Consider the following 26852-nt stretch of genomic DNA (forward strand, 5'->3'; position numbering starts at 1 on the left):
CGCTCTCGCCACGTGTGATGCGACGATAATGACGGGAGTCGTCGATCACCAGCCTAGGACTCGCCACCACCCACAATCCGGTCGAAGTTGACGTCGCTCGCTCGATGAACCGGCCCCTCGTCCCGACGTTCGGTGGATGAATGGTTTGGTCGCCGAGATGGTATGGCGTCTCTCTATTGCTTCGGTAAGCTTCACTCGCTGCGTTCACCACCTACGCTCCGGTCGATGTACGCCTAAGTGGCACAGTTGGCAGGCACTAGGTTCACTGCAGATACCAGGATGGTAGAATCGCGCACGGAATCTTCTACAACTTAGCACTCCGACTGGCTTATCGCTACGGGAAGATGCTGATTTTCTGTCACTGCAAAGTGGTAATTAATTTACTTTTAAAAATGCGAACTGTGGTTTGAAACTTTAGCTTTTCTGTTACCGAATAAGATCCTGAACCTCGTTTCAGGTGGTTTTTATATCCGCTGGACCGCAGTTTACAAAACCGCCATGGCATAATGCGTATTGTTACCGACATGGTAGCATGGTAGCGGGTTACGGTCGTTGTTACAAACGTTCGTTTGTTGTCAGCGGTTGCTTGGTGTCAGGGGGTAAGGGATAATTCAAATTTAAATTTATAATAGGGTTGTAAAGGGCATCTGACACCGAAGGAAAGGAACTAGGATGGGATAACAAAACTTTTAAATATATAACATCACTATCTTAATCTATTTATTTAATTCTAGGACCATAAATTATATATATATATATATATATATATATTATTTTTTATGTACATTTTTTTTTATTGTTGATCGATGCTACGATAGGATTGTAACTGAGAGGTTACAACCTGGGTACTTGTGCAAGGAAACTTGAACTATTTTTGGAAGCGTTGGATACGGGAATATCTTCCTACACTTACAAGACGGACCAAATGGTTTGGTGAAGCCAAACCCGTAAATTCGGGTGACTTAGTAGTCATCATTGAGGACAACAAACGCAATGGATGGACGCGTGAACGAATAGTGGACGTGATGAAAGAAAAGGATGGTAGAGTTCGTCAAGCCGTATTACAAACGACGAGAGGATTATTTAAGAGACCTGTGTCTAGGCTGGCAGTACTGGACGTCGCAGGAACCTGTAAGACTCAGCATGGTACGGGTACCAATCCTTACGGGGAGGGGAATGTTCGCAACGCAGCACATTCGGCAACCCTGCCAACTACTGTCAACTGTTAAGTGATGAAGATGAGAGAAAACCGACAGCCATTGTAGGTAGCAATATAATAGTGCTGTCCACTGAGGGCTTGAAGTTTCTTCCGGTCCTGCTCATGCCCATTTGTTGGCAAAAAAAAAACGAGCAGGACAAGAACAACTTCGAGCTGCTCATTGGACAGCACTAATATTCAGCGTCACATCCCGGAATTTCGTATCGTGCGACTCGACTGGTCGAACAAGGTGCGGGTGGGTGGCTGGTGTGGCCATTGCTCTTCGCTACAACATCAACTGTAGCCAGCTGCCAAGCTTCCACTGAGCAACATCGAGGCCATCGGTGTCGAAGTGACCACTTCCGTCGGCACAATCAAGCTTATTGTAGCGTACTGTCCAACTCAAGCTAAAGCCGGCGATGGTTCATCGGCTGTCCTTCGCAGGGACATCGTCAAGCTAACGCGTTAACAAGGTCAGTATAACACTGAATGCCAAACATCAAGCCTGGGTCAACAGTCGCGGCAATCGAAACGGCACCATCTGGAGCAATGATATGGAGGGAGGTCACTACACGATCCTGAGCCCGAATTCCCTTACTCGGCTGAGTAGGTCCGGCGTCCATTCGACAATCGACTTGTACATCACCAACATGAACGACCACATCTAGCAGTCCGTCGACTAGCAGGAGCTCGGATCACTGTCCGGTGGTGGCGGAAGTGGGCTCTTCGGTTAATCGGCATCAGCAGTCCCGGCGAAACTATCATCGAGTCGACTGGGGCCGGTTCCAAAGGTGCGTGGACGCCAACGTCGACTACGAGGCGCGGTCGGTAACGCCTGAAGCAATTGATCGGCAGCTGCGTTCCATCGAGGAGGCGATCTTGGTGGCCCAAGTACAACATGTACAAACGGCTCGGCAGGTAAGCCACACCCTAACCATCGATACACTCACCAAAGATTTGATTCGATTGCGGAGTAGTGGACCTCAAAAATAACGATTTCTCGAATAAAATCCGCACTCTTCCAGACCTTCCCAGACTATGCTAAGCCGTTCTTAAAAATAACCAAAATACTAAAATCCAAGCCTCGGCCCATTCCTACTTTAATTCCAGTAGACAATAATGGCTCTAAGGATGGCTTGATAACTCCTGCAGAGAAGGTCGCTGAAATAGGTCGTCACTTCGTCAGCTCACATAATCTTGGACAGAACATCATCAGTCCACACGAAGCAGCCGTTAACGAGTATGTACACAACATTTATCTGACTCCCAACGACTTTTCGGAGGAGTTGGAGACCTCAGCTGGCAAATTGACGGCCTATATCAAGGCCCCAGGTTTCGATAACATTCTGAATTTTGAGCTCAAACACATGAGTGCTCCGTTCTTTGAGCACCTTTCGCTGATCTTTAATCAGTGTCTCCGGCTCAGCTACTTTCCATCGTCCTGGAAGTCAGCGAAAGTCAAACCCACCCGTAAGCCGGGGAAGGATCCTTCCTCCCCTAAAAGTTATCGTCCCATCAGCCTTCTCTCAGGTTCATCCAAGCTATTCATCACCGGTTACTTGAGTCTGTCGAAAATCTCAACATCTTGCTCGAGGAACAAATTTGGTTTCCGACGCGGTCGGTCAACCGTACACAAACTGACTCTAGTTACCAACGTCCTCAGACGGAACAAGTTTGTCTCAATAACATCCGCCTTGGCCTTACTCGATGTTGAGAAGGCATTATTAGACAATGTAACCCCAATGTAACCGACAATGTAAACAATCTTCCCAGCAAATCATCAACAATTACCTTCCGACAAGGACATTCTGGGTATCAATCAGCGGAGCGTGTTCCAATGCGCACAACATCGTCGCAGGCGTCTCCCAGAATCCTTGGGCTACTGCTGTTTAACCTATTCACCTCCGATATGCAAGAACCTCCAGAAGGCGGCATTCTGCCTCTGTTTGTAGATGACTCCTCCATCGTCTACTATTGTGTATCCGGAATAAATTTATACCGCTTTTTATACCGAAGTTGGATTTTTCTCCAGATACAGGCAACTTTCCCAACTTCGGAAGTAGTGCGCTGGATTCCCCTAAAGATGCGCTAAACAACGCATCCATTAGTTTGACAGATAAAACTTCGGAAGAAAGTTCGGTTCGGAAGTCCGGACTTCCGAATTCTAAGTTGGTGCTACGCCGACAATACAACGGTAGAGTGATCAGAGCGCTAGTGGCAAAACTGCAAGTAGGCCTGGATTCCCTGACAGAGTGTCTCACCAGCTGGAAGATCTGTATCAACGCGGCGAAGACCTAGGTCATAATTTTCCCCCACTCTAAATTCTCTAAACATATGAGACCAGTGGTCCTCTAAGGAACCGAACCCTGGAAGATGCTTGTGGAGAACCAACGCGTACTTGTAGTTTTTGAAAGGAAAGTGCTGCGTACCATCTATGGTGGGTTGCAGATGGCGGACGGTACGTAGAGATGGCCAACAAATCACGAATTGCATGAGCTTTTGGGAGAACCAACCATGACACCCACCGGTTCACACCGCGCAAATAAAAATACTGCGGTGGGCCTGGTATTTAGACAGAATGTCGGACAACGATCCAACAGGCGCAAGGCGGGGTGCGAAACGAGCAAGGTGGATCAATCAGGTGGAAAACTATTTACGAACACTCCGGTTGAATAAATATAATAATCACTGCGAGCGAATTCTGGAATCCTTAAGAATAGATGGATTTAACAAAAAATACAAAGCACTTATTTAACCAATTAGGAAATGGAAGTTTATTCAAATCCAAGTCACCATTCGTTTACCAATTTCTCACAGCACGGACATCAGCTTCTCGACGGCCTGGTCTTCCAAGCGGGCGCCGTAATTGTTCGCACTACCGTCGCCATCGCTATCATCATCCTCGTCCTCCGAACTGACCTCAACCGGTTTCGGTGATTGATCGTTAGTCACGACTCCTGCCAACGGATCCGATTCCGTCTCGTCATCATCCGCTTCGTCCTCACTATCCACCGGTGGTAGCATTTGACTGATCTGAAGGGTGCGGTTCCGCGCCCAAACCCGCTTCGGTACGGGGATGCCATGGTGAGTGCACAATTCGAGAAGCAGATTCTTCAGTTGAAGCGACTGTTTTCGGTAGTACATGAATTGGCGTTTGTAGCGATTCAACCGGAGTGTGGTCTTCTGCAGTTGATTGTATATTTTGGGCAACACGTGTTTGGCCAACCTTGGACTCATCTTATCCAGGTGCGCATTTTTCAGATCTACGCTGTATTTTATTGGCTTGGGCAAAGTTTCTTCTGGCTTTTTAGCACGTTGATAAACTTTTCTTGGTATATCCCACGGATCGCATACTGGGGCCGTTTTGCGATGTAGTGCAGGATGGTCGTTATCGGCAAACTGTGACAAAGGAAGTTCCGCAAATGATCCGAGGTTTAGGGATGGTACCGCTTCAGATTTCAATTTGCGCTTCCCATTTAGTATGAAGTAGTCGGAATCATGGAAATGTTTAGAGCAGATCCTTGAACCATCCAAAATTCTTAATCGGGTGCCTGACGGATCAAGGGCCTTCAACCAGATTACGCGTCTCTTTGTATCTTTAGGCAATCTACAGATGGGCATTGAAACATCAGTTTTTGCATCGCTTTCATACTTCAATGAGTTACCTGTGGCTCGATAATCCGTTCACTTTGCTCTGGCATATCGTTGAATCACAATTATCTATTAAACATCGCATGTTTTCTTATAAATTTGTAATAAAATCAGAAGGAAAGAATACTAAATAATCTAAAATAGTAAGATATTTTTTATGTTTCGGAAAACACCATCAGGTAAAAACACATTTTTTGTTTGCAGTTTTTGTTTACAATTTTTGAACCCGCAGGGGTGTGAATATCATCGGATGCAATGAATCGCCTGCTTTGAGCGTGCTTACAGCGGCACACTAGGGAATAAATGAATGAATGAATCGACTGCTTTGAGCGTGCTTACAGCGGCACACTAGGAGTTAACTTTCTGAAATCAGTATGGCGAAAGGCATCTAAGGTTCGATTTCTCAAAATTAAGCACTTTAATCGAAAAAATATTTGGTAGGCGTAGTAGCAGACACCATCCCTCATAACCGGTACCAAATAGTTTTTCATGAAAAGTTCCTAATTTTGAGAAAACCAGCGTTAGATGTCTTTCGCCATACAAATTTCTGGCGGTTAACTCTTGCTGGCTATTTTGTGCATATACTATAGCGCCTGGATGTGGCTGCGGCGAGTAGAAAATCAGCCACTGCCAATAATTCATTATCGACAGTGGCTGATTTTCTACTCGCCGCAGCCACATCCAGGCGCTATAGTATATGAACAAAATAGCCAGCAAGAGTTAACCGCCAGAAATTTGTATGGCGAAAGACATCTAACGCTGGTTTTCTCAAAATTAGGAACTTTTAATGAAAAACTATTTGGTACTGGTTATGAGGGATGGTGTCCGCTACTACGCCTACCAAATATTTTTTCGATTAAAGTGCTTAATTTTGAGAAATCGAACCTTAGATGCCTTTCGCCATACTGATTTCAGAAAGTTAACTCCTAGTGTGCCGCTGTAAGCACGCTCAAAGCAGTCGATTCATTATTAGCAGTGGCTGATTTTCCACCCGCCGCTGTTACATCCAGGCGCTATAGTATATGCGCAAAATAATAGAAATGTCGCAAATGAATCGACTGCTTTGAGCGTGCTTACAGCGGCACACTAGGAGTTAACTTTCTGAAATCAGTATGGCGGAAGGCATCTAAGGTTCGATTTCTCAAAATTAAGCACTTTAATCGAAAAAATATTTGGTAGGCGTAGTAGCGGACACCATCCCTCATAACCGGTACCAAATAGTTTTTCATGAAAAGTTCCTAATTTTGAGAAAACCAGCGTTAGATGTCTTTCGCCATACAAATTTCTGGCGGTTAACTCTTGCTGGCAATTTTCTGCATATACTATAACGCCTGGATGTGGCTGCGGCGGGTAGAAAATCAGCCACTGCCAATAATTCATTGGAAGAAAATTTTGTTTTCTTTGGGATGAGCTTCCATCCGGTGGGTGCTTGCATATGATTTTTCCGATTAAATAGCACATCTCTTGCAGTGCCTCCACCGCACTATCTTGGCAAGCAACCTCCGGATGGAAGCTCATCCCAAAGCAAACAAAATTTTCTTCCAATTTGCGACTATTTCAGCTTTCATTTAAATGGATGAATTAACCAGAACACGCGAAAATCGAACTCCCTCCATATGCTGCCAATGCACTTTTTTGGCCAACGACACTTTTTTCGTGGTTCTTGTGACGACCACCAGATGTCGAAATGATCGATGAGCTTTACTCAAATTCGCCTATAGATAAAGTTACAGTGACTATAATAACAGTGTCGTCAAGTGTCAGAATGAATCGACTGCTTTGAGCGTGCTTACAGCGGCACACTAGGAGTTAACTCTCTGAAATCAGTATGGCGAAAGGCATCTAAGGTTCGATTTCTCAAAATTAAGCACTTTAATCGAAAAAATATTTGGTAGGCGTAGTAGCGGACACCATCCCTCAACCGGTACCAAATAGTTTTTCATGAAAAGTTCCTAATTTTGAGAAAACCAGCGTTAGATGTCTTTCGCCATACAAATTTCTGGCAGTTAACTCTTGCTGGCTATTTTGTGCATATACTATAGCGCCTGGATGTGGCTGCGGCGGGTAGAAAATCAGCAACTGCCAATAATTCATTGGAACAGAATCGTCTGTCAGTTCCATACAAATGCGCGTTCCAAACGAGCAGGAGACCTGTCAAACGTGGCACATGACGTTACTCTTCTTATAGGACTCTAGATAAAGTAAATGTATTTCTTATTTCGTAATAAAAATAAATAAATAAACTAAAATATTTTCAAATGACAATAATGAAAAAAAAGATAACAAATTTGAAATGAATCGTATTTGAAATGCCAGTATACTAAGAAGCTAATAAAAAGAAATTTGAAATTCAATCGCAGTAGGCTGACAAGAAATTCTAGATTGTTCGAAGGGTGACAGAATATAAATAAGGAGCATTCAGTGTTCGTTTCTTGAGGCGGAAGGACGCTGATTCTTTATCGGTGTTCAAAGCCTGTTTTCCACGGAGAAGGAAGACAAATCGTTTGGCTACGACAATGATGCAGTTGTTGCTCTCCTAAAAGGTAATATTTTTTAGGCGATTGATGAAAATAAGCGAAATAAGGCAAAAAAAGAATGATAAGCCTATGTACCTATAAACAAAATGGCAAAAAATCAAGGTAAGCCATAGAATATATGGCAAAAGAAAATGGTAAGCCATTCATATGATAAGTGAAAATGGTAAAAAAAAAATGGTAAGCCATGAAGCAAATTTTATGAAAAAAGCTTCATTGAGAAATGCATAATTGAAACATCGTGGATTTAATTTTGAAGTTTGTCCACAACAGCCGTTCGATAACTGCAAAATGTTTACTTTTCAGTTAACGAATGCCGTTAGATAACTGCAACGCATTCTAGACGTCAAACGGTTGTCAATCGACGTCAGATGCAATAAAAGTGCATCTAAATGTGCAGCGCAATGCAGCTGTCATTGCGTTTGACATCAGTTTGAAGTTTAACGGTCCGATAACTGCAACACTGTTGCAACTATCGAATTGCAGTTAAAAAGCATTGCAGTTAAATGACTTGCAGTTATCGAACGTCTACTGTATCTGAAAGTTGAAAGGTGAAATCCAACTGGACGTCTGAAGAGTTAAGGGCTATTGATCTAAAGATCATGAGCTCGACCTCCAGAGATGTGAGATTCGGTGAGTTGCCATTTCCTTTAATGTTGTTTAGATCAGAAGTTCCCTAATTTTTAGGATAAGTGATCCACCTGACAGAACCCCTTATTCTTTGTGATCCACCAGGTACTAAATGAATTTATCTTTAGAAATTGGATTAAAATGGGTTTGCGTTGAATTGAACAAATCATAAAAAAATAACTTCATATCTCGTCATTGGAATTGGATTGGATTTAGATTGGATTTGGATTGAATTTGGATTGGATTCGAATAAGATTTGGATTGGATTTTGGATGGATTGGATTGGATGGATTTGGAATGGATTTGGATTGGATTGGATTTGGATTGGGATTGGATTTGGAATATATTTAGATTGGATTTGGATTCGATTTGGACTAGGATTGGATTTAGATTGAATTTGGATTTGTATTGCATTTGGATTGGATTTGGATTAGATTTGGATTGAATTTGTATTGGATTTGCTAGGGATGGGCGAAATGGTTCAATTAAGTGAGCGGCTCTGAGCCACGTTTACTTCAATGAGTCGACTCATTTAAGCGGTTCGTTGACTCATTACAAAATTTGGTAGTTTTTTGCAAATGAAGCATAAAAGCAAACTGTTTAGGATATCTTGTAAATCCGGAAAATTTACTCAAGTTGTAATGCTTCTTTTACCTACAAAAAAGCTTTTAAAGCATTGTATCTACAAAAATTACCAATCTTACTTGCACGTTAATGTTTTCGAGCTACAGTTACAGATGTCAAACAATGAATCGCCTGCTTTGAGCGTGCTTACAGCGGCACACAAGGAGTTAACTTTTGAAAATCAGTATGGCGAAAGGCATCTAATGTTTAATATCTCGAAAATAAGCACCTTAATCGAAAAAATATTTGGTAGGCGTAGCAGCAGACACCTTCCTACATAACCGGTATCAAATAGTTTTTCGTGAAAAGTTCCTACGGTTGAGAAAACCCGCGTTAGATGTCTTTCGCCATACAAACTTCAGGTGGTTAACTCATGCTGGCTATTTCGCGCATATACTATAGGTAGAAAACCAGCCATTGCCAATAATTCATTAGATCAGCATCAGGATCCCAAACTGAGAGAATAGATGCTCTTGAACACCAAAAGTGGACGACTGAACGAAGGAATCAGCGATCGTTATTTTTTAGCCATTGATTCGTTTTAACAGCGACTGTTTATTTGAGAGCCGCGGCTCAAAATTATAGAGTTTTGATTCGTTCGCTCTTTCTCACGGTTTTCAACCGGTTCAAATGAACGACTCGTGAGCGTTTGCCCATCTCTTATGTGGATTGTATTTGGATTGGATTTGAATTTGAATTGCATTTGGATTTGGATTGCATTTGGAATAAATTTGGATTTAGATTGGATTTGGATTGAATTTGGATTCGGATTGGATTTAGATTAGATTTGAGTTGGATTTGGATTTGGATTAGATTTGGGTTAAATTTGGATTGGGTTAGGAATGGATTTGGATTGAATTTGAAATATCAAATATATTTTCGTGAGTTCCTGCTGTTGAGAAAATCTGCGTTAGATGTCTTTCGCCATACAAACTTCAGGTGGTTTTTACATATACGTTAAAGCCCCAAACGCAATACAACGGAACGGCGACGGAAACGGCAAATTTGACAGAAAATATATGGGCTAACTGTCAAATTTTCCGTTTCCGTCGCCGCTCCGTTGTATTGCGTTTGGGGCTTAACGCCTGGATACGTCAGCGGCGGATAGGAAACCAACCACTGTATGTGATTCATTTCGAGAAATCAAACCTTAGATGCCTTTCGTCATACTGATTCCAGAAAGTTATTGAACTCCTAGTGTTCCGCTGTAAGTAAGATTCATTTAGGGTCTGTCTCATTTGGAGAATTCAACTTAAAAGTGACATTTCGAAAATTAGCAAATAACCCAATCATAAGAATGGCTGGTGCTACCCAGCAATTCCAATAAGACATCGATGCAAAATGATTCGATATCTGTCAAAAGTAATCTTGCTCTGCGAGCAGGGTTATTCGATAATAAATCGCCTGCTTTGAACGTGCTTACAGCGGCACACTAGGAGTTATCTTTCTGAAATCAGTGTGGCGAAAGGCATCGAAGGTTCGTTTTCTCAAAATTAAGCACTTTTATCAAAAAAATATTTGGTAGGCATGGTAGCGGACACCTTCCTATATAATCGGTACCAAATAGTTTTTCATGAAAAGTTTCTTATTTTGAGAAAACCCGCGTTAGATGACTTTCGCCATACACATTTCTGGCGGTTAACTCTTGCTGGCTATTTTGCGCATATACTATAGCGCCTGGATGTGACAGCGGCGGGTAGAAAATCTGCCACTGCCAATAATTCATTATTGAAATGTCACTTTTAAGTTTAATTTCAGTTTAATAGACCAATGCAAACTCTAACTTAACCTCACTTATTTTGACAGTTCACAGAGCTTGTTTACAAGGTGTTAGAAGAAAAGTCGATGAGGGGAAAATTAAAATTCATATTTTTCTATTAAAACTGCTGTGATCCGAATATTTCAGGGATATTCTTTGTATTCCGCATGAAATCAATCGCAAAGGACAACTACGTGCGAATAAAATGACTAAACAATTTTACCGGAAGCTTCGCCGGAGACTAAGTCCTGGTTAGGGATCCTACATTCAGAGATATGCGAAAGCGGCCATCTTGAGCCAATCGAGCATTGAGAGCTGTCAGAATCTGAGCCAAATAAACATTGTTATTGTTGCGGATTGAAAGGTATTGCGATTGTAATGAAAAAGATTTTACGAAAAGTTTTGTCGAATAAACAATTTGTTTGATATTGGCAAGTTGAAGTAGTCTAGCTTATGCATGGAACTTTGTTCATTTGTATTGCACTTTTATTTTAGTGATAATGCATTGTTGGACTTTAGATAACGAAATCTGAAAATGCCATTATACGCAAAGTCATGTTCGAGCACAGAATTAGAGCCTGTTCAAATATTACGTAACGCGAAAAACGTTATTTCCTAGAACCCCCCACCCCCTCGTAGCACTCTGTAACACTTTTCAGAAGTACCCCTACCCCTATGCGTAACGCGTAACAAATGCTGTTTTTTGAAAAAAAAATTAAACCTTTGGTACAACTTGAAGCACGATACAAAAATTTAAATGTTTCTACTTCATGCTATTTTAAAGATAACAAATATTTTTCAAAAAAAAAAATATTAATTATTTTCTCTATTGTCGAAACAAAACTTCGAGAGACCCCCACACTACTAAAAATCCACACATATTTATTGGCAAAAATCCATAGATTTAACTTATGATGTATATCAGCGCACACATGACCGTTCTCCACGCGAACTACTAATAAAATATATATCGGAATAAATTTTATGTGTGGTCTCGAATTAGCAATTATTTAATTTATGTGTGGCTCTATATCGATTACACTACTAAAAATCCACACATATTTATTGGCAAAAATCCATAGATTTAACTTATGATGAATATAGCCCCAAACGCAATACAACGGAACGGCGACGGAAACGGCAAATTTGACAGAAAATATATGGGCTAACTGTCAAATTTTCCGTTTCCGTCGCCGTTCCGTTGTATTGCGTTTGGGGCTTATCAGCGCACACATAACCATTCTCCACGCTAACTACTTATAAAATATATATCCAAATAAACTTTATGTGTAGTCTCGTATTAGCAATTATTTAATTTATGTGTGGTTCTATATCGATTATATTAGGGTGGAGCTATTGCAAAAATTTATAACGGCGACACATATATTTTATATAGATATTTTTGGCAGTGTATATTAGGGTGGAGCTATTGCAAAAATTTATAACGGCCACACATATATCTTATATAGATATTTTTGGCAGTGCAGACCCCATATTTTGTGTAACAAATCGTAACAAAAATTAAATAACCCCCCACCCCCTATTGCGTTACGTAATATTTGAACAGACCCTTAAAACGTCTCGTGAAAAGGCCTTTTAAAAATCACCCACCCCTGCGGGTTCATCTCTGTCAATTTCCGCGAGTGAGATGTCATTTGCGTCTTCGCGACTCTCGCTTGGCTGTTGGCTGATGATTTTTTCGCATTTGAAAGTGATTTTTCGTCCCGTCGAGATCGAGTCCGCCGTCATCCGTTCGTGTACAGGAGGAATCGAATCCAGAAGTGCTGTGCTGTACCATCAGAGAGTGCGATTCGGGTTGCTTTCGGAAGAAGCAGTCGTGCAAGAAAAGTGGGTCCGCTGTCTTCAGCACGGTTCTTGAGAATTTGGGTGTAGTGCGGTTCGGGACTCGTCGGAGCGTGACGTGGCGGAAAACTACGCGGAAAGTGTCGTGTGGAGGAAATTCCGGAAGTTATTTTTTCTCTTCGGACTATAAGTTGGAGCTGGCTGCTAGTGCTGCTTCTTTTGGAGTGCTTTCTTTTGTGGCTGCGGGGAAGGAAGATTGTGTGAGTGTTTGCTGCTACGAAGGTTCGGTAGTGGATCAAGATTGTATGCGTGAGGGGCGCTCCGCAGAGTGGGACGAAGGTGAAAAAGAGGGTTTTCGATTTTGAAGAGGTGGCACAGAAAAGTGTGACACAAGTAAGCAGGAACCTCTAATCGACCCCTTGGGAAGCAGGAAGAGTGGTGGAAGAATTCGCTGGATGGTTCATTGTAAGAGGAAAGAATAACGCAATATTGAAGACGCTGGAAGTTGCGCTTCCGGAGGAAAAGGGGTAATGACGGGACATCATTCATCGGAAAAAACCCGAAAGCTGGAAGCAAAGAAGAAATCAGAAACCAGTTATGAGTAGACGTATTTTCACAGCAGTAGTGGTGCTGGTTGTGGGCAGTGTTCATAAACAAGTGGAGGATAGCCAGTCAGAGTGTGTCATACGGAGAAATCAAATCCGGAACCGTCTGGGGCGCAGAGGAAGAAAGGAAGGAAGTGGTACACATTGAAAAGCGATGTTTGGCTCCCGGCTTGGTGTCGGGTTCAGCATGTGATAGACAGGCGGCGGTCAGTTTGATGGACAGATTGTGGTCGGTGACGACCAACTTCGATTGAATCGAATGGGGCGAAAAGTTACACCAGCAGATGGAAGCCAATGGATGACGTCAAGTTGAGTTGTTTCGACCTTTAGTGTCGTTCTGTCTAGCTTTAATAGATTTGGTCGGGAAGCACCTTCGATGCAGGGAATATGTTTCTTTAGAAGTATGGTGAAAGTAAACAATGAGCAGGTAAAAGCTTTAATGGTTTTCGATAGTTGATCATATGGATGTATTGGTTTCGATCAGTCTGGTGATTCTGCGTTTGCTGTGTCTTTATTTGGGTACGTTAAAGCCAGTTGACCACATCACATTTTTTGGGTATCTGAAATAGTTAATACCGTTCATATTATTGAAAATAGGAGGTTTGGTTAAGTTGGTATATAATAATACTACCATTATTTTAAAGAACGTTTTGAGGGGATCACGTGATTTCAATCTCCCCTACAGAGTGGTGACTGCCAAACCAAGCATCCCCACGTTCTGAACGATCTCCAGAACCAATTGCCTGTCAAGTTAACTGATTAGTGACCAAGTCAGTGGCATAGGCCCCTTGGGCAACAAAAGCAGAGCTTATCGATGAGATTAACAAGCAGAGCTGATCATGTCCTTCCTAGACAACTGCAGTAATTACAGCACGGATTTCAGACAGGCCGTGTTGATCCTCTACGACCTAGTCGTACAGACAAAACAGGAAAGGAAGTCCCTACTGGAGGCTAGTAAAGAGGCAGAACACGCCTACTGAGAAGAAGAAATTGGCAGCGGCGGACGCCAGAAAGGAGGCAGAATTAAAAATCCGACTCCTTACTGAAGAGAAGCAGCTGGCAGAATGTCAAACTGCGAAAATCCGCAGACGAACCGTCACTGGAGCAGCCTCAATCCCAAAACATCAGAAAAGGTAGGGTACTGGGGTTCGGCGGGAAAAGGTCGGGCAGATTGACGGCTCTACAGAACGATGAAAACCAATGCCTACACCCAAGAGGATTGCTAAAGTTTATCTAAAGGAAGATCTGCCCTAAGTGCAGGTCGTGGCCCCGGGCCCCCACAAATCTCATGTACCAAAACCAACCTTTTTTGTACATTTTGGGGCCCCAGAAGCTGTCGGCCTCGGGGCCCCCTTTCAGCAAAATCCGGCCGTGGGTCACAAGTAGTATTACTGTAAAGATTCTGATCGGAATAGACTATGCCGGAGTTGTGGAGTTCACATCTGCCAGTCCGCACCGAGGTGTCTGTGCTCCTGGCGTAGGCAACAAACTCACATCCGGTGGGCAGGCCTTTCAGGTCTACAGACGGGCTCGGGGATGCAAGTAACTCAGTTAAAAAATCTTAATCACTGCTAAGCAGCACAAGAGCTGCTGCAACAGTCGGTTCGTGAGATAAAGACTGATGTTACTTTGCTCTCCAACCCGTACCGTATCCCTGTGTAAACAACAGTTGGATTGCGGATAAGTGTAGCACAGTAACCATCTGGGCAACCCGAGCAGGAGCGACGACCTTAATAACAGAAATTGGTATGAAGTAGCCTTGCATAAGAGGTAAAATACCAAAAAATAATACCAAAAACTTATATGCAGAATACATAAGGTATAACATGCTTAGGTATTTCAATACCAAACGAATGATAATTGGTTATGCATTTGGTATTGAAATATAATTTAATAACAGAGTATGTTATGGCTCAAGTATTGTGCATATTAATTTTTGGTATTATCACTTTGGTATTTTAACTCTTATGCAGGGCTAGCCAATTTCTCCTGCTCGGGAAGCGGGTGGAACCTCATTCATTTTCATTTATTTAGTTTACATCTAAACAGATAACACTGAATCAACAATTGGACGCCACAATACACGGTTCGAGGCCGCATCTCTCCATCCTCGAATGAGCCCCAAGCTCGCCAAGTCGTTTTGCACCTGGTCTACCCACCTCGCTCGCTGCGCTCCACGCCGTCTCGTACCTGCCGGATCGGAAGCGAACACCATCTTTGCGGGGTTGCTGTCCGGCATTCTTGCAACATGCCCTTCCCATCGTACCCTTCCAGCTTTAGCTACCTTCTGGATACTGGGTTCGCTGGGAGCTAAGCGAGCTCGTGGTTCATTATTCGCCGACACACACCGTCTTCTTGCACACCGCCAAAGATGGTCCTAAGCACCCGTCTCACGAATACTCCGAGTGCTTGCAAGTGCTCCTCGAGCATTGTCCATGTTTCATGTCTGTAGAGGACAACCGGTCTTATTAGCGTCTTGTACATGACACATTTGGTGCGGTGGCGAATCTTTTTTGACCGCAGTTTCTTCTGGAACCCGTAGTAGGCCCGACTTTCACAGATGATGCGCCTTGGTATTTCACGACTAACGTTGTTGTCAGCCGTTAGCAAGGATCCGAGGTAGACGAAATTCCTCGACCACCTCGAAGGTATCCCCGTCTATCGTAACACTGCTTCCCAGGCGGGCCCTGTCGCGCTCGGTTCCGCCCATAAGCATGTACTTTGTCTTTGACGCATTCACACCAGTCCAACTTTTGTTGCTTCACGTTTCAGGCGGGTGTACAGTTCTGCCACCTTTGCAAATGTTCGGCCGACAATGTCCATGTGATCCGCGAAGCAAATAAATTGACTGGATCTGTTGAAAATCGTACCCCGGCTGTTACACCCGGCTCTCCGCATGACACCTTCTAGCGCAATGTTGAACAACAGGCACGAAAGTCCATCACCTTGTCTTAGTCCCCGGCGCGATTCGAACGAACTGGAGTGTTCGCCCGAAATCTTCACACAGTTTTGCACACCATCCACCGTTGCTTTGATCAGTCTGGTAAGCTTCCCAGGAAGCTGTTCTCGTCCATAATTTTCCATAGCTCTACGCTGTCTATACTGTCGTATACCGCCTTGAAATCAATGAACAGATGGTGCGTTGGGACCTGGTATTCACGGCATTTTGAAGGATTTGTCGTACAGTAAAGATCTGGTCCGTTGTCGAGCGGCCGTCAACGAAGCCGGCTTGATAACTTCCCACGAACTCGTTCACTAATGGTGACAGACGACGGAAGATGATCTGGGATATCACTTTGTAGGCGGCATTAAGGATGGTGATCGCTCGAAAGTTCTCACACTCCAGTTTGTTGCCTTTCTTGTAGATGAGGCATATAACCCCTTCCTTCCACTCCTCCGGTAGCTGTTCGGTTTCCCAGATTCTGACTATCAGTTTGTGCAGGCAAGTGGCCAGCTTTTCCGGGCCCATCTTGATGAGCTCAGCTCCGATACCATCCTTACCAGCTGCTTTATTGGTCTTTAGCGGTTGAATGGCATTTTTAACTTCCCTCAAGGTGGGGACTGGTTGGCTTCCATCGTCCGCTGAACTGACGTAGTCATCTCCTCCGCTGCCTTGACTTTCACTGCCTGCACTCTCAGCGCCATTCAGATGTTCCTCGTAGTGCTGCTTCCACCTTTCGATCACCACACGTTCGTCCGTCAAGAAGCTCCCATCCTTATCCCGGCACATTACGGCTCGCGGCACGAAGCCTTTGCGGGATGCGTTGAGCTTCTGATAGAACTTGCGTGTATCTTGAGAACGGCACAGCTGTTCCATCTCCTCGCACTCCGCTTCTTCCAGGCGGCGTTTCTTCTCCTGAAAAATGAGCAATGGGTAATGTTTAAACATAACCGCGAGAAGACGTAGGACTTGCATAAACGTAATGTATTTAGGCTTAACTTTTGAATCTATGGGGTTTGATTATAGGTATTGATATTGGAAATTACAACTTCCATGCTGTGTACAATTATTAGCAATTTGTTTATTCAAAACTTTTGGAAATAAAAATAAATATTGAATACATTATCAGAATTGCTTTGTTTCTAACTATTCAGTCCTGATTCACTCAAGCAAATGTAGAGCATATATAGATTTCTTATTGATAATAGTATTTAAAGTTTAAAAATTCTATTATTTAAATTTTCAAACCCTGTTTGAAAGTACGTGTGGTTTAGTACCAACCACAACTTAACATATGGTCAGTCATATGTCATGACTCATTCCCATCCCGGGATGATGTGGATTATGAAACCAATGACTTTCCCTGGATGAACAGACCAAATATCTCTTGGCTAATTTTATTCTTCTTCATACATCACCGCTGCCACCGCAGCCTCAGCCATCATCGGCCTTTAGCCGTGAACTCCGAGCGATACGATGGGTGATTGCATCGATCGCGACCGACACCACTGCATCCGACCATCATCAAACATAGAATGACAAAAAAATGCGTCCTCTTCTTTCATGCATACTCGCAGAGCCACCGGCAGCTCTCCGCGCGGGGGACTGCATGCTGTGTACGTAAGCACGCAAACGAACGAGAAAAACATGCGCAACCAAAAAGCACGTCCGTTCGCACTTCTGTCACAAACTCAAATGACTCGCACACGGGAGGCACAGTTTCTTTTATACACAAAAAAATCTTCCGGTGGATCCGAAGGCACGTGGCAATGCATTCTGATGTCCGTGTTAGGAATGCACGGGCTTGGTTACATATGAAATTTTTACTGGCTTTGACAAGAATTGAAATTTTCAATAGCTTATCGTTAATAATCTCAAGTTTCAATGAGATAGGAAAAATGGTGGAGAGTGTCCGAGCCGATTGATATATAAATCTTAAAAATCCATCGAAAGATAAAGGCGCTAGTAACGTTCAAAATCTTCCCTTCCAGCGTAACGCTCTCGATTTCTTCAAATCTAAATGACACCCAGTATAGTAAAGAAAGACGTAAGTCCTACGTCAAAAGGCGGGTCTGCTGTCTCCGCTTCCGTCTATAACGTTCCCCAGGGGGTACCTCGGACGAAATTGCGTAATGGCGGACGAATCATAATTCTAATTTAAAAATTTAGATGGGCTTCAAATTCTTTCAGCCAATCCCCACAAGTGGTTCGGAGGCCTATTTCCAAAATTCAGTGTTGGGAAATGTACAGTAAAACACTGTGATTATGCGAATGTTTACATTTTATCCGGTCAAATTTCACGCACCGCACAAACCGAAACAGTTTTCTAAAAAAATGTACGCCTCATTGTGACATTTTTTTTACCGATGAGGCAAACTATTTGTATGTTCCTGCCTGCTGCTGCGTGAGAGTCGAGCCGTCGGTGCAGTCAGCAGATTTCTTGTTTCGGTTCGTGCGCAGCGCAAACAGAACAGAATCGAGTTTAATTGCCTGTGGCGCAAAGCCTAGAAAGAATGCTAGCCGTTGGTACTAATTCATTAGTTCTAGTCTCTAAAATGAGAAAGGAGTAAAGAAATAATCATTTACCACCAAAAACGGTCATACGTCGTGAAATGAGCGTACAGAAACATTAATTGCTTGGTCGTGGCTGCTGCAGCGGCTGCCGTGTTTTTGTTTTTCTTTTACTTCGTGGCTGATTGAATGATAAAAAGAAATGTCAACCGTTCCCGTCCCTGTCCAAAATGGTCGGAAAACCAGATTCAGGAGGCTCAGAAGCCCCTTTTTCAAGGGGCTCAGAAGCCCACTTTCAAGAGACTCGGAAACCCCCTTTCAAGTGGTTCGGAAACTTCCTTTCGAAGGGCTCGGGATTCTTCCTTGGAGAAGCTTGGAAGCCTAAGGCTGAGCAACGTCATTTTAAGATGCTCAATGCCTCCTTTCAAGAGACTCGAAAAGCGAATTCTTCTTTCAGTCAGCCCCCTTTGAAGTAGTTCGAAAGCCCCCTTTCAAAACAGATAGGAAGCCCTCATTCAAGAGGCTCAGATGCCCTCTTTCAAAAGACCCAGAAGCCCCCTTTAAAGAGGCTCGGAAGCCCACTTTCAAGTGGCTCGGAAACCCAATCAACGGGCTCGGGTTTCTTCGTTCGAGAAGCTTGGAAGCCTATATTCAAAAGGGTTAGCAACGGCTGAAAACCACCTTTCGAAGGGGCTCGGAATTCTTCTTTCAGTCAGCCCCCTTTTAAGTGGTTCGAAAGCCTCTTTATGAAAGGGTCGGCAGCTTTCTTTCAAGAGGCTCAGAAGCTCACTTTCAAGGGCTCGGAATCTCCTTTTCAAGTGGCTCGAAAACTTCCTTTGGAGGGGCTCGGAATTCTTCATTCGAGAAGCTTAGAGCCTACATTGAAAAGGCTCAGAAATGTCATTTTAAGATGCCCAAAGCCTCATTTTAAGAGGCTGGAAAGACCCTTTTTCATGAGGCTCGGAAGCCCCCTTTTAAGGGGCTTAGAATCCTCCATTCGAGGGGCTCGGAATCCTTTTAGCCAACCATCACGAGTGGCCTGGAAGCCGCTTTTCAAAGGGGTCGGAAGCCCAGTTTCAAGATGCTCGGAAGCCCCCTTTCAAGTGGCTCGGAATTTTCTTTTCGAGTGGCTCGGAATTCTTCTTTCAAGAAGTCAACTTTCAAACGGCTCAGCAACGTCATTCCAACATCCTCAAAGCCTCCTTTCAAGAGGCTCGAATAATCCCTTTCATGTGGCTTGGACGCCTCCTTTTGAAAGCCTCGGAAACTCCCTTTTGAGGGGCTCGGAATTATTCTTTCAAAAGGCTTAAAAGCCTACTTTCAAAAGGGTCAAAAGTCTAATTTCAATAGGTTCGAAAGTACTATATGAGATAATCTTGTGAGTTACGGTTATTAAAATAGGGGGTACCTCAATGAATACAAACACACGAAGAGGTACCTCTGAAGAAAAAGGTTGAGAACCGCTATTTTAAATAGATCTCTAATGCAACGACGGAAACAAAATAAACGAAAAAGATTGTTGAAACGCAATAAAATTCTGTTAAGTTTTTTTTTCTAGAAAATGAAAAAAAAAACAATGATTTGTTTGAAAATATTTCAAAAGTTATGTGCCGAATATTTTCTAGCCCGCCAGCAATTGGCCCCTGGCTTGAAAATGATGGGCAACGATCGACACCAAATTGATAAATGATCGAAAACATCCTTAGTTGAAGCCCTCTCCCTTATCAACTAAACATCTGAAATTTTTTGATTGTTACGTTTCTCAAATTTCCTTCCTCCGTGATGTACCTACTTTAAAATATAGGGAGCGTCCACAAATTACGTAACGCTTAGAGGGTGAGGGGGATTGAGCGAAGTGTGACGAGTCATAAAAAAATTCAGATGTTTCATACAAAAAGTGTGTCATAGGGGGGAGGGGGGCTAAAAATGAACAATTTTTGCGTTACGTAATTAATGGATCTTCCCTTAGACTTTTAGGGGCCACGTTGTTTTTATCCAAGCAACTGCAATAAGTGTACCACTTTCTTTTCTTCTGATGCTTAAAGCCTCGTTCCGTTTGATTGATTTCCGCGTACCTATGTTGCCTAATATTATGAAAAAGATGATCTATCTAAAGTGACACTACAACACAGTTCGACCGCGAATTATCGTTTCATGCATTGTGCGCTAATGAATGCCTTCGTCATGTTTCGTTGATTACAGAATTTATTAGCCAACCACCAGTGGCTTCAGGGTTAACGTCGCGGCTATTGTGCGGTGTGATAAGTCACAAATTGCTGCCTCAAAATCGATCGATTGCAACGTATGAAGCAGAGGAAGTCCAAATCGATCACGAAGAAGAGTTTATTGAATACCTATTTACACAGAGTGCGGTTCCTGATTGTCAATCCGGTTGATTGAATTTGTCGTTTTCGTGCATGTGCGTGGGGGGAGAGTGTTGATTGCGGTTTAGTGGCAACGGAAGATTTAAGTGACAAAATTGCGAACGAAGATAGTCGGTTTATAGGTTGACAAAGGCGTAGGAGAACGGAACACATCTAGGGAGCACATCGAGAATATCGAGCATCGCAACGAAAGATGAATGCCTCCGATCATGGGTAAGTGTCGCCTTTGGTGCAGTCCACAATTCGATTGGTTTCGTTTCCCTTTTTGGGGTTCGTTATCAATTTCTACTACGTTCGGTATAGCTGCTGGCATTTCTAACAGAAGGGTTCTCAAAGTTCTGACACCACCATCGGCAGAAAGTACGGTTGGGTGCAGGAAAGAGGATGAAATTTATATCGTTTCTAATGGTGTCAATTGGTTTGTTTTTCATTTAGTTTATTGAATTGTGTGAGGCGATCCGAGCGTATTCGGTGGAAGTAAAAGACGTTCCGTAATTTGAACTTCTAGCGAAATTTGATTGAATTTTATTGTAGTCCTTGATAAGACGAAGTTGTGTTTAAACAAACGTTTTATATTATGTATACAGATTATACTACAATGACTAGGTTACCTAGGCCCATGAAAAAAGACAATATGATAATCAACCAAGCGAGTATTGAAAACAGACCAAAAAGCACATATACATATCGGTAGCCATCTGCCGGCTATGAATTGCGGAAAACGAATCGAAGTGGCATAATCCTTTCTGTGCGGTGTCCTTTCGGATTTGTGATTCGTTTTATGAATCTATTTAGGGCGAAACCACACCAGTCGTACTGTAGTAGTATCGATGAATAAATTCACGACCGGCGGACAGCCATGCAGAGATGGCTAACAACTAATGACTATCAACTGCGGCCGTTGATCCAGGCAGCCGTCGGTTGGGACGTTCAATAATTAATTGAATCCTTGAACTGTGGGTCTGTCTTTGCTATAAAGCATCCACTGAAAGATCTCATCTGAATCCCGATTGCTTTAGGAAAAAATCGAGTTGAAAGTTTGTTGTACATTTCTCATGTCTTGGCAACACGAGAAATGCGCATCATTATGCTACGAAGCGACGAGCTCCCAGTTGGGGAATGCAATGCTAGTGAAGAAGAAGAACTGCGTTTACGACAGACGATTTACATCTTATTTTATAGTTTACAGCGAATCTAATCTCTTCCTACTATTCAAGATCCAGATGGGAACTGAAGGGAAGGAATGTCGAAATGTATTATTCATGATAAGAAAATTATTTTGAGCTTTTTAGTGGAATGTTTTCACCTGTCATAAGACGAGTTTGAACAATCCCATTGAATTCCACCACTTAATTGTATCCTGACAGATACGTATTTCGACCTCAACAGTAAGGCCGTCTTCAGTGTCTTGTAGTCGAGTCAAGTACAAGACACTGAAGACGGCCTTACTGTTGAGGTCGAAATACGTATCTGTCAGGATACAATTAAGTGGTGGAATTCAATGGGATTGTTCAAACTCGTCTTATGACAGGGGTATTATTCATGTTGACCCTTCCGGGCATATACTATAGTGGAACGACGTTGGTGAACTGTCAATTGGGAAGGCATACTTCAGTATTGAATTTGGCACTCGACCTTATTTGCATATGTTGCGCATAACAAAGAGGAGATTCTGCAAATTCGCATTCTGTCTGCGATGCCATCTGAATAATATTCTGCCATCTCTGTGGGAAAATATACTAATTCTAATATGTACTAACATTGACTATGTGCTTGTGCAGACATATTCTTTGCAAAATAAAACTCTAAATTGGATACGAGATAAGATAACAATAGACTACACTCTCACCTGATGGCTGAATGACAACATGGTTGCACGTGAGATTCTCATTTTGAAATAAAACAAACTCAACAATCGCAGTACCTTTCTCGTTTACCCATATGTACCTACCGAAAGGCTGTATGTTCAGTTCAAAATCAGTTTTTTGATAGGAATCCTGGAAAGCCAAGTGCCATAATACTACTAAACCAAAATACTAATCATTGCATTATAAGAATTTCCATGTTCTGTATAGGGTTACGGCTCCTGGATTTTATCTCATAGCTCCGATATTGGTCCTACGAAAAACAAAGCAATGAAAAGGTATTTGATTTGTTTATTATTTTTGTGATTTTTCCAGCAGTGAGCACGCATGTTAACAAAAAAGAAGCGACGAAATTGGTGCCGTATTTCTTTGTTTCGCGATGAGATGAATATGTATGTACAGTGAGATTGAAAACGGAACAGTTCCCCTATATGTCGTTCGGTAACTTCATCTCGTTCGTTTTGTATCGTCTATTGTTTCATCTGAAGACGGCGTCGATGCCCTCGGTTTTGAATATTAGATGTACATTGAAGCCAGAAATTCGACATCACCGACGCGACAGATGAATGAATCTGAGTTTATTTGTTCAGTATTACCAGTTGTACAAAAAGAGGTAAAAATTTGCTCAACAATTTGTGTTTATGGAAGACTCTGAGTTTTGAACTATGTTGATACAAAACCACTACTAAAATGTGTAGAAAATAAATAGCTTACTTACTCCGGCTACAACTGTAAAGCTATCCTTGGTATCTCGCATATTATTATGGGCGTACTTACATTAAATTTGATGCAGATAGCAAAACAACATTCGAGAGATATGATAGCTGGTGAAGATAACATCATGAAACCGAGGTGTTATCAATGGCTAGGCTACGGAAAAGAGACAAACACTTTTACATGAATAATTCAGGCTTCTACAAAGTTTCGCTGGTCGTTACGATGCGATGACACCGAAAAGAAAATAAAAACTGTTTACGGTGGTTCCTCGAACGAGGTGAGAACCTTACCGATTTGAAGCCCTTTCCCTATTCCCCGCGGGATCCGGATTTCAGCGAGATAGGAAGCGCCACCAGCAGCGTAGGGTAAATATTTAATGGAGTTAGTTCGTTATCCACTTTCTGATAACGAGCTAATGCCCGGCATCTTGTTGCGGAACAGTTGGGGAATTCTTTAGACCGAGCGTGGAACTATCCGACAGTCGAGCAAGTTGCGTGACCTTTGTCGTTATTTGTTATCAGTAGGTATTTAGATAAACACAAACACAAATATGTATAGAAGAATTTAAGTTTGTAGAATGCCAAGTAAACAAAATGACTTATTTAAGCAAGGCAAACAGATAGATTTGTTTATGCAAAGCTATGTTTATTAACAAACAGTTACTGTTTGTTGAGAAGAAGATTTACAAGATTCCTTTAATTGCTCAAAGAAAGAATATCTCCCTTTTTCACTCCTCCAAGCAGAATTCATTTATTTGTGTGATAAACCACAACATGCGAAAATAATGCCGACACGACCAGTCCTTAGGGATAATGGATAATGGGAGTTGAACGTTAGATTTGCATCCAACAGATTCAAATTATAAAAATCAGGACAGTTCGAAAGATAGTTATTCCACACTTCTGAGTATTGCTCTCAAGAGCTCGTCCGAACTCTTGAAGAAAAATAAGATTTTTAATGGTATTCGTTTGTAGCACATAGGAATTGCCACGAAGTCCATAATTTCATTATGTATTATGACGGATGATGATATTATACAAATGCTAAAATATATTATTCAGCCAGCAATACTTAAAATTGTTGATATTTGATGGTTTTCAGATAGATCGCCAATTTCAGATATATGCCACGGGTGCTGCTTATTTTTCGATTTTTCCTGAAACCCGGAATTCTTGTGCTTGAACACTTTTTTATGGCAAAAAAAAAGTAGCCTAAGAGTTTCAAGCCAAAATATTGAAGTTTAGAGGTCGCGGAAAAGCCTTCAAGGTGATTTTTTGGCCATCAAGTTTAGACTTTCGTCAAAATAATCATAACTATAGCAATTTTCATCCGATTTACAATCTATTGTAACTAATATCTACAGTACTAAATGTATGAAAACTCTGTGAAACATCATGTTTCTTAAATACAGCTCAAAATGACGGTTATTTTCAAATTTTGAGGAAAATTTCTTCTTTTTAAGGACAATCAATTTTAAAAACTTTGTCAAATATCAACCAAATCCTGATATTTATATATGGAATCAAAGGGAAATTTCTAATTCTTCTTGGAATAAACTGAGTTTCTTAAACCATTATTCGATAATGTTTTAGATACTGCAAGACATTTTTGCCTTTCTTGTATACAAAGTAATGGAGGGGGAATCTTCTCAACAGACATCCTGGGTTGAACATCCAGGAAGTGCGGGATTAGGGACCACCTCCATCTGCAAACGAGGGAGGCAGGACTACATCCCCGACCCGCTAATCGTTTTCCATTGCCGCCAAGCCCATCGTCCCTTCGGCACAACCAGAAAGTAATGCTCCAATTCAAAGGAGGGCCAGTGCACAACGCTCCCTCGAGGTTAGCTGCGTGTCCTTGCAGCACTGAACATCTTTACTCGCTTTTTTAGAAGAACACCATGGTATCGTGCCAGCGCATTGCCGGCTTTCTATGTGGCCTTACCACGCCCTATGCCCTCGGAAGGTGGGAAGGGTCGACTTCGCGCCTGCTTCCCTCTACACGGCTGGTATCAAGAATGATGATGCCGCGTGCCCCCCTCTCTGCGATCCGGCCAATTCGCCAACACACAGAGGGACTTGCCGATGCGTAGCCTACGCCTGCCCCAGCCTTGATCGACGCCGCGAAGCGACAATACCATGTTGTTCTTCGCGCGGCCACTTGTTCGATAAAAGGATCGAGTTCAACCACAGGGCATCGGTATGTATGACCCATGAAGCCGACTCCGAACCCTTGGACCACCTCTTATTTGCGCCTGAACTAGCCATTCCTCGAGTCCACGCGCCACCTTCTGTGTAGCTCCGAGACGATTTGGACGATAGCCGATAAAACGGCGTTCCAGCCATCTTTACACATCATCCGGACTAGGTTGTCCGGGGTAGTGTCCAGACCACATGTGGCAAGCATGTGGTCACGCATTGTACGAAAACGTGGGCACACGAACATCACCTGTTCTGCCGTTACCTCTAAACCTGCGGTGTAGATACTGTCTGAAGCAACCATGGCCTGTAAGGACCTGGGTCAGGTGGAAAGTGATTACCCCATGGCGCCTCTTGACCCACGTTCCTATCTCCGGTATCAACCTATGTGTCCATCTACCTTTAGTGGAACTGTCCCACGCACGCTGCCATTTGACCATTGAGGCCAACCTGACAGTCCTACGGAAGCCTCTCGTGCCGCGCATTTCGAAGCAATCTATGCCTTCACCGATAACGTTGTCAATAGGCATCATACCGGTGATGACGCAAAGTGCATCGTGCGACACGGTACTTTCTAACTTCGTTCTGTAGCAGTTAATACGCAGGGCCGAGCCCCAAGCTGGCCCCCGTACCTCAGTATGGACAGAACGACACTAGCCAGAAGCTTGCGCTTGATGGCATGAACCGCAGAGCTATTGGACATCATCCGGGACAATGCCACTATAGCTGTGGAGGAACGCTTGCTGGCGTAATTGACGTGGCTACCAAAGGTGAGCTTATCGTCGATCATTATCCCAAGAGTTTGATGGAGCGTTCAGAGGTGACCGCGCAGTTGCCTGCCCTTATCACCGCTTGTTGCTCCAACTTTCGGTTGTTAACAACAACCACCTCAGTCTTGTGGTGAGCCAGTTCTAACTTCCTGGAACTCATCCACTCCTCCACAATTGCGATCGAGTGGGCAGTCAGCTCCACCTCTTCGATCGATTCGCCGTAGACCTCCAGCGTAATAGCCGACGAAGCGAAGCGATAGCGAAGCCGACGATTACCGCGCCCATCGGGAACTTCAACCTCAAGACACCGTCGTACATGACGTTCCATAACACCGGACCCAGTATGGAACCTTGCGGAACCCCTGAGGTTATGTCAACGCACTTCCGACCCGCCTCCGTGTCCTATACCAGTACTCGATTCTGGAAGTAGCTTCCGAGAATCTTGTACAGGTACTCGTGAATTCCAAGACGCAGGAGCGCATCTGCAATAGCTGCCCAACTGGCACTATTGAATGCATTCCTCACGTCGAGAGTCACTACTGCACAATAGCGAGCTCCCCTTCTCTTACGCTGGATAGCTATCTCCGCGGATATGGTAACCGACAAGATAGCGTGATGATCTTCTCGAGCACCTTCCCCACCGTATCAAGCAGGCATATTGG

At 43.1% G+C, this 26852-nt stretch overlaps 1 protein-coding gene across 10 annotated transcripts in view; it reads left to right on the forward strand.

Annotated features, from left to right (window-relative positions):
- The first annotated feature begins 12059 nt into the window (after nt 1-12059).
- Nucleotides 12060-26852, forward strand: part of LOC134213605 (AP-1 complex subunit gamma-1) — an 89412-nt gene continuing 74619 nt past the window's right edge. For 2 of the 10 annotated variants that reach the window (XM_062692817.1, XM_062692827.1), the window contains exons 1-2: nt 12061-12459; nt 20459-20853. In XM_062692817.1, the coding sequence (XP_062548801.1) occupies nt 20834-20853 (20 nt within the window). In that variant the 5' untranslated portion in view covers nt 12061-12459; nt 20459-20833. The other 8 variants (XM_062692826.1, XM_062692818.1, XM_062692819.1 and 5 more) reach the window with 8 other exon arrangements.

This window comes from Armigeres subalbatus, chromosome 2 (assembly GCF_024139115.2).
Source record: "Armigeres subalbatus isolate Guangzhou_Male chromosome 2, GZ_Asu_2, whole genome shotgun sequence".
NCBI lineage: Eukaryota > Metazoa > Arthropoda > Insecta > Diptera > Culicidae > Armigeres > Armigeres subalbatus.